At 51.1% G+C, this 11,413-nt stretch overlaps 6 protein-coding genes across 6 annotated transcripts; 1 reads left to right on the top strand and 5 right to left on the bottom strand.

Moving 5' to 3' along the window:
- Nucleotides 1-2: 2 nt before the first annotated feature.
- On the bottom strand, nucleotides 3-989 carry TRIVIDRAFT_136505 (uncharacterized protein; the record flags this gene model as incomplete). Its single annotated transcript, XM_014095459.1, has 1 exon — nucleotides 3-989. A coding segment is annotated over one exon (987 nt), but the record flags the coding sequence as incomplete, so codon positions are not given.
- A 576-nt stretch (nucleotides 990-1,565) lies between these two features.
- On the bottom strand, nucleotides 1,566-2,827 carry TRIVIDRAFT_80284 (uncharacterized protein; the record flags this gene model as incomplete). The annotated part of the gene is made up of 4 exons (XM_014095458.1): nucleotides 1,566-1,704; nucleotides 1,750-1,976; nucleotides 2,043-2,642; nucleotides 2,736-2,827. The coding sequence occupies 4 exons, from the start codon at nucleotides 2,778-2,780 to the stop codon at nucleotides 1,566-1,568; spliced, it is 1,011 nt and encodes a 336-aa protein (XP_013950933.1).
- Nucleotides 2,828-3,527: 700 nt separating this feature from the next.
- On the top strand, nucleotides 3,528-4,664 carry TRIVIDRAFT_40639 (uncharacterized protein; the record flags this gene model as incomplete). The annotated part of the gene is made up of 1 exon (XM_014095457.1): nucleotides 3,528-4,664. One exon carries the CDS (start codon nucleotides 3,528-3,530, stop codon nucleotides 4,662-4,664), a length of 1,137 nt encoding a protein of 378 aa, XP_013950932.1.
- A 112-nt stretch (nucleotides 4,665-4,776) lies between these two features.
- Nucleotides 4,777-5,607, bottom strand: TRIVIDRAFT_40450 (uncharacterized protein; the record flags this gene model as incomplete). The annotated part of the gene is made up of 1 exon (XM_014095456.1): nucleotides 4,777-5,607. One exon carries the CDS (start codon nucleotides 5,605-5,607, stop codon nucleotides 4,777-4,779), a length of 831 nt encoding a protein of 276 aa, XP_013950931.1.
- A 339-nt stretch (nucleotides 5,608-5,946) lies between these two features.
- Nucleotides 5,947-7,932, bottom strand: TRIVIDRAFT_87830 (uncharacterized protein; the record flags this gene model as incomplete). The annotated part of the gene is made up of 4 exons (XM_014095455.1): nucleotides 5,947-6,838; nucleotides 6,895-7,115; nucleotides 7,209-7,597; nucleotides 7,663-7,932. 4 exons carry the CDS (start codon nucleotides 7,930-7,932, stop codon nucleotides 6,126-6,128), a joined length of 1,593 nt encoding a protein of 530 aa, XP_013950930.1.
- A 993-nt stretch (nucleotides 7,933-8,925) lies between these two features.
- TRIVIDRAFT_214531 (uncharacterized protein) lies at nucleotides 8,926-10,250 on the bottom strand (the record flags this gene model as incomplete). The annotated part of the gene is made up of 1 exon (XM_014095454.1): nucleotides 8,926-10,250. The coding sequence occupies one exon, from the start codon at nucleotides 10,248-10,250 to the stop codon at nucleotides 9,087-9,089; it is 1,164 nt and encodes a 387-aa protein (XP_013950929.1).
- Between the last annotated feature and the right edge of the window lie 1,163 nt (nucleotides 10,251-11,413).

The raw sequence follows: 11,413 nt of genomic DNA, 5'->3' as shown, positions 1-11,413 counted from the left end.
TGAATCTCCGAATCATCTCTCCCAGCCTCCACCACGCGATCTATCTTCCCATCATCAAACGCAATGCCCCTCCAGAGCAAGATCCCCAACCTTCGCCCTGCTTCTACTCGCATAGGTTCGATCGCATCCCGTCCGATCAAGGACAAGAACTTGCCCCAAAAGACTCGACGCAGCTCTCCGTGATCGTGATAGTATCTGAAGCCTTCGGATGGTATATGTTCCCCGAGGACTTCCTCAACGCCGTACAAAGCCATGCCAAAGGGAAGCCATTCCGCCTCAGCCCAGTCAATGAGTCCCGTCAGGCGCCCAGTCTTTGCGTCAACCATCATGTTTCCTGGGAGAACGTCTCCGTGCGTGAGACACCAATCAGACGCCTCGATGCTCTCGAGCCGGCGCTGGGCTTCAGAGACATAACTCAGCAAATCTTCTCCAGGAAGCCCGCTCAAAAGACCCAGGCGCCACCGCATCGACTCGCCGATTTTGCCCTTGGAAACACTGCCTGCTAGCATTGCCACGTCTCCCAAAGGCCGCCTCCCGCGAAACCCGAGAGCAAACACCTTGGCCAGGCCGCGCATCAGCCTCTTCTTGAATATCTTGTCATTGGCCTCACGACCACTCATCCTCATCCTCCTCCGAAACTCCGATAGCGGGATTCCCTGGATCCTTTTATGCAGGTAGGCATGCATCGCTGGTGACTCAGTATTGATATCGAGGTTATTCGTCGCGATGCCCTGTACCTTGCCCAGATACGTCGTAGTCGGAGCAAACTTTCCATAGATAGCCTTCACCTCGCTGCAAGTCTCTATATCCAACATGAACGCCTCCGGCCGAAACTGCAGCAAATAATCCTTTGACAAATTCAACGTATAAGAGCAATAGCCCTGCGTCGGCGTCGGCGTTGCTTCCAGGCCAGGGAACCGCACACGGGCATATTCATCGCACGCATCTCTAGTCCTCACATCAAATCCGTTGCGAACAAAAAACGCTTCAATGTCCTGGTCATCCAGATGAATCTCCCTGTCAGCCGTGCGGCTGCCGGCTTTTTCGGAGCTGCCCCAAACCATAATCAAGCGAATGACTTATATATAGCTCAGAGGCACAGGTGCGTCGAACGTCTATAACATGGCATGGTGCTATTACACGGCACGTGTAGCTCCATGACAGGGGCCGAGTGATTTAAGACATGTTTGGTCAGATGATGAGAGACGGAGAAACGGCCAAAGAGACAGACAGCCTTTTATGAGTAAATTGTTATAATAGCTGACACTCATAGGATCGCTAACCAAAAGCCACCCCCACATACTCGTGGCTCTTCCAAAGCTGCACATGACGTGACCCCTCTCTAGAGTGCGGCTGGAATCACGCTTCTCGCCATCAAGGGCCGTATCCTGGTGAATCGTCAGGCTGGGCTACAGGGTTTATCATGGAATATCATGTAGCCGAGCAGCGCGGGCGCTTCCCCTTGTCACCGAGTCGCCGAGATGGAATGCATCATCGTACTCATTTTATTGTGCATGCATATGTATACCGGCTCTTCACTTTGGTATTGGCCAGCTCAACGTCAGTTAATACGTCGCGGTGAGTCTCTGAACGAGGTAGTCGCCGCTATTGATGCTGCCATACTTCTTCTCTTGCTCGGTTGCATATGTTCCCGGTAGCACCTCGATAAGGTCCTTGAAGTTGGGGTTGCAAAAGTAGCTGTCCCTGCATTAGAATACGAAATATCAAATATTGCATCATGTTACTTACGCAATGCTATATCGTGAAGGATACGTCGCGCCCTCTTTTCGCGGCGGCTCTACTACCCTGTGAATGGTGCTCTTGATCGTGTCGTTGCTCCATCTTGCCAACAGGTCGCCGGCGTTGACAACGATTGTATCTTCCATGGGAGTTGCATCGACAAAGGTTCCGTTGGGGCTCTTGACCTGCAGACCGCCGCGGTTATCCTGGAAGAGAAGCGTGATGGATCCGTAGTCCTGTATCAAAGAGTTTAGAATGAAAATCTCTTGTGTAACCATATCGGGGCTTGCTTGGCCGCTTACGCTGTGTTCCCCAGCACGAACTTGGCCTGGGGTATTGAAAATATCCGACTTGACTTCTGGATAGTGCAGTAGCCGCAGGTTGTTATCACCAACGTCAACAAAGTGATCAAAAAAGCTCTCGTCAAACCCCATTCCCAGAGCGATAGCCCGCATAACTTCCACATGTAAGGCCTTGCACTGCTCAAAGAAGCTCTTCATATCTGCCTTGAAGCCGGTAATAGAGCCCTCTTCACTGGGCCAGTTGTTTGGGTGACCTTCCTCATCATCGCGGCCAATCTCAAAGCTTTCCTTCAAGTCCGGCACTGCGCTGCGCACCTTTTCCACCTCGGCAATGTCCTCCAACAAGGAAACTTTTTCTCGCCCTTGAGCCACGTAGCCACGGTTGGCCTGTGGAGTGGTCCATCCCAGTACGGTTTTCTTTTCCAGAGGCTGCGCAAAGAAGTTTGCCGACATAGCAAAGGTGTGCTTCACCGTCTCTTTTGAAATGGGATGATTCTTGAGATAGATGAAACCAGCATCTTGGAAGCCATTGAGGATCGCCTTGGCAGTCTCCTGTCGTGTAGTTGCGTCGCCATCTAAGAATTTGGAAAAGTCGATGAGCTAAATGCGGATGAGATCAGTTTAAAAGTCTGTTCGTTTGATCAAACAAACACGACAAAGCATCATGTCATGAGCAGCACACAATATACTCACCGGAATGAAGAGCCCATCTTTGCTCACTGCAGCATCAGTAGCCATTGTACACTTCTTTGGATAAATGTATGCTTAATTTCAGAGATATTAGGTTCCTAGTATACTAAGTAGTAGTTTGTCAAGGAAATCCGGCCTAGGTACATGTGTCATCATAGGTATTTATATAGAAAGCTCGAGTCCAAATTAGCGCAGAGTTACAAACATCCCCATTCCAATGCAACCTCTACACTATTGTCGCACTCGTTGGCGGCCCCGCGAGTAACACGGAATAGCGCGGGCGCTGAAGGAGAAAGTCGTGCCACCGTAGGAGTTCCTCCAAACCGGGTGAGACAAAAGGCACTTCGTATCTCGAGCAAAAGCTTGAGCCTGCGATAAGCTGGGGTCAAGAGACGGCAGCTAGTACACTTAGTCTGGGGTGTGTGCATTGGTTGGCTGATCCGCTTGATTCTGACTGGTGCGACAGGCTGATTATCATGGTGGAGAGTTGAGAACCGGTGCGGGGCTATGATCTTTGATGTACCATGCCCCTCTTCAAGACTCTCTAGCTTGCCAGTTAGGTGTTGCTCTTGTGACAATGGATCCGCGTATCAGTGTATCAGTGTAACGTCTTTTGTCGCTAAGGAGGCCGCTGAATGAAAACCGTGTGCTGCAGTGAAGCCACTCGAGGGCTTAACCACTTCCCCGCTATGCTGCTGACGAGAAGATGAGTTTGTCCCGACATCATAACCCTTTCTCCCTAGCAAAAGCTTGAATCTTGTCTGTGAAAACGATCCTCCGTCTCCTACGTGTGAGATGGCAGCCTCCAAGGTGCGCGTTGTGGACATCCACACACACATGTATCCACCATCATATATCAAGATACTCGAATCCCGCTCCACAATCCCTCTGGTTCGCACGTTTCCACAGACACCGGATCCGCGCCTGATACTCCTCGAAGCTGAAGTCAAATCACTCGAGGAGGCCACCAAAGATGCGACAGCCAAACTCCCTGGACGGCCGCTCACTTCTCACTTCGCATCGCTTGCTCAAAAGGTCCATTTCATGGACACCCATGGTATCGACATTTCTGTCATATCTCTAGCTAATCCATGGCTTGATTTCCTCAGCGCATCTGAGTCGGGAAAGATTGGTGAATCTGTCAACGAAGAGTTTTCACGAATGTGCGGGGAGCACCCTGGGCGCCTATTCTTCTTTGCAACTTTGCCGCTGACCGCGCCTCTCGAGACGGTGCTGGCCGCGGTATCCCATGTGAAAGGCCTCAAGTACTGCAGAGGGATAATCCTCGGCACCTCAGGTTTGGGCAAGGGACTTGACGATCCCGCTCTGCTGCCTATTTTCGAAGCTTTAGCAGCGGCCCACCTGACGGTCTTCCTGCATCCGCATTATGGACTGCCCAATGAAGTATGGGGACCTAGAGCCAGCGAAGAGTACGGCCATGTTTTGCCCCTTGCCCTCGGCTTTCCTATGGAAACCACCATTGCAGTGACGCGGATGTACTTGTCGGGTGTGTTTGACAAGGTGAGGGATCTGAGGATGATCCTAGCCCACAGTGGAGGGACCCTTCCCTTCCTAGCAGGCAGGATTGAAAGCTGCGTCCTGCATGACGGACAGCTAGTCAGGGAAGGCAAAGTCGGAAAGGGACGGCGGACAGTTTGGGAAGTCTTGAAGGAACAGATCTACCTTGACGCAGTCATTTATTCCGAAGTTGGACTCAAGGCGGCGATAGACGCCAGCGGAGCCGATAGATTGATGTTTGGAACCGACCACCCCTTCTTCCCGCCTCTCGAAACAGATGAACAGGGAGAGTGGGAGAGTGTGAGTCTAAATGCCGACGCAGTGGCCAAAGCTGTGGGTGAAGGGTCGGGAGAGGCAAAAGCAATCATGGGAGGCAATGCTATAAGCATCCTTCGCCTTGACCAAGACTTTTGAATACAGCCGAGCTAGCCGCTTTCGAGTAGTTAAAACCAGGTTGTAGACAGATGATAGAGCAAGACGGGTCGATATGATTTGGTGGCGCCTCATTTCCTCTGCTCAAGAACAGCTAGACAGCAGCTGTATCTTGCTGGAATTTCATCTCCGCGTCGTGGATTCGTTGCCTAGCTTCCCTCATTTCCTTCTCGGCGTTTTCGAGCTCCTCGCTATTCGTTATATCCAGCTTCTGTAAGTTTCTTACCGCTTGAACGGCCCGCAACTTGTCGCAAACTAGCTCCCAGTACATCTTCCTTACGGAACCAAGGTCCACGACGTAATCTCCAGGAACCAGAACTGCACCATTCGCAGGCCCCGAGGTTTTTTTAACAGCGCCCGTGGCCTTTAATGACTCCTTGAACTGCTTCCGCCTTGCCTTTTCCTCTTTCTTCTCTTTCAGTCGTCGCCTGGCCTCGGCCAAATCTTCCATTTCCTGGGCTGCCTCAGCCTGCCGCTTCTTTTCTTCTTCATGGAGACGCTGCTCCTCTGCCAGTCGCTCTCGTTCCTTGTCCAACTTCTCTTGTTCTCGCTGTTGCTGCTGTTGCCTCTGCTGCCTATGGGCATTTTCGCGAGCCTCGAGGTCGTCGGCAAACTTTTGGTGCTCCCTGTCCATCGCCTCGCGCTCCTGCTTGCGCAGTAACTTAGCTTTGAGGGACTGATCATAAGCCGCGCGGGCATTAGGATCAGATAGAATATCCCTAGCTCTCTCGAATAGCTCCCATTTTGCTGCATCAAAGTTCTCGCGCGCTTTGTCCGGGTGATAGTTCAAGGATGCTTTCCTCCAAGCTCGGTGGATGTCTTCCTTGGGAGTGAGAGCATCCACCCCAAGAAGCTCATAGAGGTCAATATTTTTGTCCGCATATTCATTTGCGAACCGCAAAAGGTCCGCTTTGTCGTCACTCATTGTGAGAGTCCGTCGATTTTCTCCGAATTATGTGAGATGACAGGTTTGGTATAGGGATCTAAGGGTGGTATTTCGTTGCTGAGGAGACAGAAATGAAGAAATATACAAGTTCCCAGTGTACCACAGTTTAAAATAGTGTATTTGAAAGAAGAAAGAAGAAATTTCCAAGGGTTTGATGTGGCTCAAACGGCGCTTGCCTGATGCTTGTGAGATTTTATGATTGACAGAAATAGAGTCGCGCCTTCGCGCCTTAGCTTGATACGTTATCACGTGACTCTTACACTCTCCATTTGCCACAATGTACAACTACAGCAGGTATCTATGAAGGTATCACAAATCCAATTTATACCTGGTGGGTAGATTCATTCACATCTATAAAATGCTCCTTTTCCTAAATCCAATCCCATATAATATCCCAATACCCTAGGTACCTATTGATGAAATACGCTACAATATTAACAAACCTTGTTACCTCCACATTAAATCGCCAACCTCCAAATTGCAACTCTTCGACAGGCTCAGTCCTTTCCAGTCCTCAGAGCTGGAATCTTCTTCCCCTGCCAAACGATATCTTGAGTCTCCGCAAACAGGTAAACGTTTGGGTTCCCCTCTAATAGTTGAAGGAGATATCGTTCATATGGCCCCAACGGCTCCTCCACCATGATCCTCTGCTTGGGATCCGTGGGTGCAGAGCCTGCTGGTCCTGTATACTCCCAGATCCATCTTCCGTTCTGCTGCTTATCGACTCCAGATGCGTCGGGTGGGCCTTGCCACCAGCTTGGGTTATGAGGAATCGGGTCTTCAAATGTTTCATTCGTATGCTTCAACTGCCAATTGGAGAGTGATGGGCAGGTCCAAACGGATTTATCGTCCAAACCAAGGCCCTTGCAAGCAAGTCTGACTCTGGCAGAGCTATGAATGCGCTCGTTGGTGTCTTGCAAGAAAATGTTGGTGTCACGGTCCGTCTTTGGATCGGTTCGCTTATACAACCCCGGCGTCCTATCTTCGAATCCTGAGAGCTTGTATATGAAGCTGCCGGCCTTGTTGATGGCGCCAAGTGCCCAGGGCCGCACCGGTTGGTTGCTTGAATAGATTGGGTCAACTGCCCATTTTAAACTCTTCTTCTTCGTAGTTGGCAGGTTTTTGTAGTAGCCGATGGTCTTCTGTGCGACTCTCTCAAGGCATGACAGGTCGAACTCGACTCCTACAGATGCCATCTGGTCCATCATCCCTTTTTGCCCAATTGTCAGTTCCTTGGCGATCTCGCTTTATGGAAATGTCACTTACAAGCAAGTGAAGCGTCGGCGGCTTCTTGGTCTGGCCAACCACCACCACAGTTTGCATGGTTTCCTGGGAACCAGACTTGTCTAAGATCGGTGGTCAACCTATTCTCTGGCAGACGCTCCCAGACAGCAGGGGAAAATGGAGCGCGGGTTTCATCCAGAGCAAGTGCCTGGAAGGCATGTTCTATGCGATCCGACAACGATGTGTCATGCCATTTGTATGTGCTATGAAAGTTAGCTTCCCGCGATGCCATGTATTTGGAAATCAGAGGGGAGACTTATTCGTCATTCGAGGGATGGATGCCGATCTTGTCCAACCAAGAAACCTTGGGGATACCCAGGCTACCAACAGTGTCCCAAACGCAGACGGCCTTGATCTTGATCAACTCGCCATTCTCCTGGTACACGCGAGTATATCCCAACTCCTCAAGCCTTTTTCGGTATACTTCAGCTGCATTTGGTCCTTTAGGCTTGTTGGGAAATGGCTGTCCTGGAAATTCATCATCATATTTGTCATTGTTCCAGTTCTCCATGTCCTTGAAGATGGGATAAAAGTACTCCAAGCCCTCTCTGGTGAGAAGGCCTAGGTTACCGACCATGCCCGCAACTGATCGAGCTGTAAAGGCCCCTCGAGAAAACCCGACAAGAAATATTTCGTCACCATCCATATGGTTGGCGCACAAGTATGAGTACGCTTCGCGGACTCGCTGCATGTCGCATTAGTTCAACCCTTTTCCGACATGTATACAGGGGGGGTTCAGATTCTTCCTACTTCAGAGAGACCCAGGCCAAATGCACCGCCAGTGAGGGTGTCAATGGCATTACTACCAGTCCCTACTCCGGATTCATAAAACATGACTTGCAGCGTGCCATCGTTGCATCGCCTCCTGAAGCATCGGCTAATTCGAGTTACATTCGACGGCACTTGCAGCATCCCCTGAGGGTGCTCCAGAGTCGGCTCTTCATAGCCGTTGTCGCTATTCATCCACGTCCCATCGCAACAGACGATGAGCCGCTTGTGGACAGGAGGTAGAGGAGCCATCAAGACAAAATTCGCAAAATATGTCAAATATGAGATTGCGTGAGCTAGTGGAAGTGTGACCTTTGGGAACTAATGAGAAAACCAACCCAAAGAGGACACGGACGGACCAGCACTTATACAATATAGCTAGATATACAAAGGCAGAGAACACCAACACGTCCTCATGTGAGGCTGCCTCCCCGCAAAGCCCAGGTCGCCAGCTACCGTTACCCTTCCCAAAGTGAACACTTTTTAGCAAACAATGACCGACCACTGGTGGCGGAATAGGCATGACCTCAGCTGCAAAGCCGGCTTCACCAATAAGCTCCTCGTGGTGGTGTGCAGCCCATGAGTCGAGGTGGTCAGCCCCAGCCATGGCGTCCGTCCCTTGCTTCGAGCTTCTCCATGCGCTATGCGGTTTAGCACCTCCAATAATACTACCCATGACCAAAGAAGCCATGACCCAGAAAGGCCGTGGACCAGGGCCAAGAATTCAAGGCTCTTTTGACGTTAACCACTCAGGTGATCATCTCGACTCAACACCTTTTCAGCTCCAAGCCCTTTTCAGCTCCAAGCCGCTGTGGAGCGCCGCCGTCTCTCAGCCCTACCGCTGCGACTATAGGGGAGCAAATCCTACATTCCAGTGATGCTGACAGCAGTTCTGGCGATCCAACCACGTTGAGCAGAACCATGGATGGCTCATTATTAGCGAGTTTCGCTACAAGTCTCCTCTCGCGCTTCGAAGCCCCCTTGCAGTGCCTAGACAATAAACCCAAGCCATCATTTTGGGAGGGTTCTAGACCGCGTTTAATGAGGTATGATGGAGGTGATAAGAGAGTGCTTATGTGCATATTCCAGGCTAGTGCGTCGGTTATGGGAAAGGAAATTAAGGCGCAGCTTTTTAGCCAGTAAGTTGATTTGGTGCCCTTGCAAGGGCTGCAAAAGGATGATTTCACTGCAACCACGTTTTTGCTCAGAAACGAATGACGGGTCAAGCTATGGGTAAGTGGCATTCATACCGGTATGTAGCCTTTACTCAGTTGAGCAGGGGGGTATTGTTTTCCGTCTAAATATTGTACATGATTCGTACTTTCTTTGTACACATATGAAACATGCAGCATCATGGTAGTAGTAATACAGACACTCATCAACGCCAAATCTACTTGTATGCCTCCTCATCGATGTTGTCCGTCTAGGCTCTGTCTCAGCCACTCCGGAACAAATGCCTTGACTTTGACGCCGCTCTTGTTATCCTCCTCGCCCCATTCCAGCTCAAACTCGTCGCCGTCTCTGAATGTCGCCGCAGCCTGCTCCCCCGGCAGCACCACATCCGTCATGATCTCGAGGCGGCACAGCCCCAGGCCGATGTTGCCCACCCCGCGAAGCCACTTGCCGGCGCTGCGGCCTCGCTTGCCGGACCGCCCGATGCTGGTCTCAGCGGGAATCATGTCTGCCGTCAGCGTCTCGGGAGAGCCACTCTCGGGCTCGTAGACAAGGCTCGGCGGAGCCGCCTTGGCTTTGTCGTAGATGACGCAGGGCAGGATGCGCTTACGGACCACACCACGGTGCTTGGTGCGGATAGTCAACTCTTGACCTACATAGCAGCCTTTGTGGAAGTCGACGCCGTTCATGTACTCCATGTTACTCTCCAGAGGCAAAGCCTGTTCACGTAGAATCTCGTCCTGACCCTCTGCCACGCCATGTAGATATCGGCGGATTGTGTAGGCATCTTCGGTGGTCTGGTCGACGTCTAGCTCCGGCGCCTTTGGGCCCGCAAGCTGGATGATTCTGTAGCCCAAACCGGGTGCTCGAGGGTCCTCAAAGACAATTCTAGATTCGTTCGGTGCGATGTTGAGTTGCGACCCGGGAGTGTCGTTCCACGCATGCCACACAGATATTTCACCCGAGTCTATTGCTCGAAAGGCTACTTTGGCCCTGAGTTTGTACCGCTTGATATATTTTGTCAGCGCGTTAATCTGCGCCGCATCCACCTCTACCAAGAAGCTGTCCCCCTCTTGCGCTGAGTCACCAGCAGCACCCCGGACTGGGTAAATGAAGACATCGTGGAGCACTCTTCCCGTCGCATTCAGGAAGCCCGTATAGAAGGCATCGGTTCGTGGCTCGCCCTTGCTAGAGACGACATTCGCGGTGATGATTCCCTGCAGAAACTTGGCGGCGTCAGGACCAGTCACAGAGAGCAGCTGCCTCGAGGACAGCGCGGCCAACCCTGAAGCCGGGGGTCGAGCAGACGCAAATTGGCGACGCTGAAGCTTGCAATTGCGGCAGACGAGATTCGGCGAGAAGTCGTGCAGCAAAGGACGCCTCGAGAGGCTTCGCATGATTGGCACCGAGGCCATCGAGAGTGCCAGTGTCGTATGATGTCGTTGCTCTAATTGAAGAGGCGGAATTGACCACACCGGCGGTTAAAAAATCGACAGAGCGAGCTCGGCGGAAGCTTCAGGGCGCAAACGGAGAAAGAGGAAACGATCTATGGCGGTTGATTACGCAGCAAAGGTGGGAAATTCGAAGAACGAACCACTTGAAGCCGAAAAGATGCAGCTGTGATCCGATGGTGGGGAACGTGGAGTTCTTTGTGCCTGGTGGGGAAATCCGGCTCTTGGACCGAGCACAGCCGGTCATCGCGTACCAATAAATACCTTCACATTTCCAACATCTGAAAAGTCACGATGGTGAGAGGACTTATATGTTGAGATGCTGTAATTCATCATTATACTGTTATTTCTTTTATTTTATTCTTTCTTTCAGCACGCAGCTGCATTACCTCGAAATGTCCAGATGTTGGATAGCCACTCCCTGCTTAAATACTGCGGCATCCCATCGTCCAATGCCCTTCCATAAATCCTCAAATATTCAAGGCAGAATGCATAATATTGGATTTCCCGTTGTTTATGATCTCTCAAATGCCCCGTCCTTTAAACATACACACGACAGGTCGAATCACGGGTCCGGGTCCTGACTGTACCTCAGTGGTCGGGGGCCACACGCTGCCTCGGATGCCGTGGTGATTTCTTGGGCCTCCAGAATTCCCAAATAGACGCCTAATTAGCAGTTAGTATGTCGGCGAAAAAGAACTGATTCTATCCCAGCGATAGACATACTGGCCATTTTCCAGCGGGGAACAATATCTTGCAGCAGCCCCTTGAACAGGGACATCCTTCTGGTTGTAATATCGTCAGGCTCGCCTCGACTTAGTCTAATCAGGAATAATGTCGCCTGATACGCGACGTGCGCTAGAAATGGTGTTGCAACCAGGACTGAAGTAGTATCTATCATCTGGTCTCGAAAGCCCTGCGAGGTGGTTGCCAGGTGGTCCAAGGTAGACAGTGTCTCGTCCGAAGTGTCTGCCGCAGAGACATAGTTGGGTACATGGCCCATATTATTGCCATTCGCCCGCCATTGGTATTCCTGAAGCAGAAATATGGTGCTGTAATTGGTCAACATTGTACGCCTTATCGTATGTGCCTCAATTTTGGACCTTCTT

The sequence above is a fragment of the Trichoderma virens genome (genome assembly GCF_000170995.1).
Source record: "Trichoderma virens Gv29-8 chromosome Unknown TRIVIscaffold_90, whole genome shotgun sequence".
Taxonomy (NCBI): Eukaryota; Fungi; Ascomycota; class Sordariomycetes; order Hypocreales; family Hypocreaceae; genus Trichoderma; species Trichoderma virens.
The sequence above is the reverse complement of the archived record's forward strand: the minus strand, read 5'-3'. Positions and strand labels throughout refer to the sequence as shown.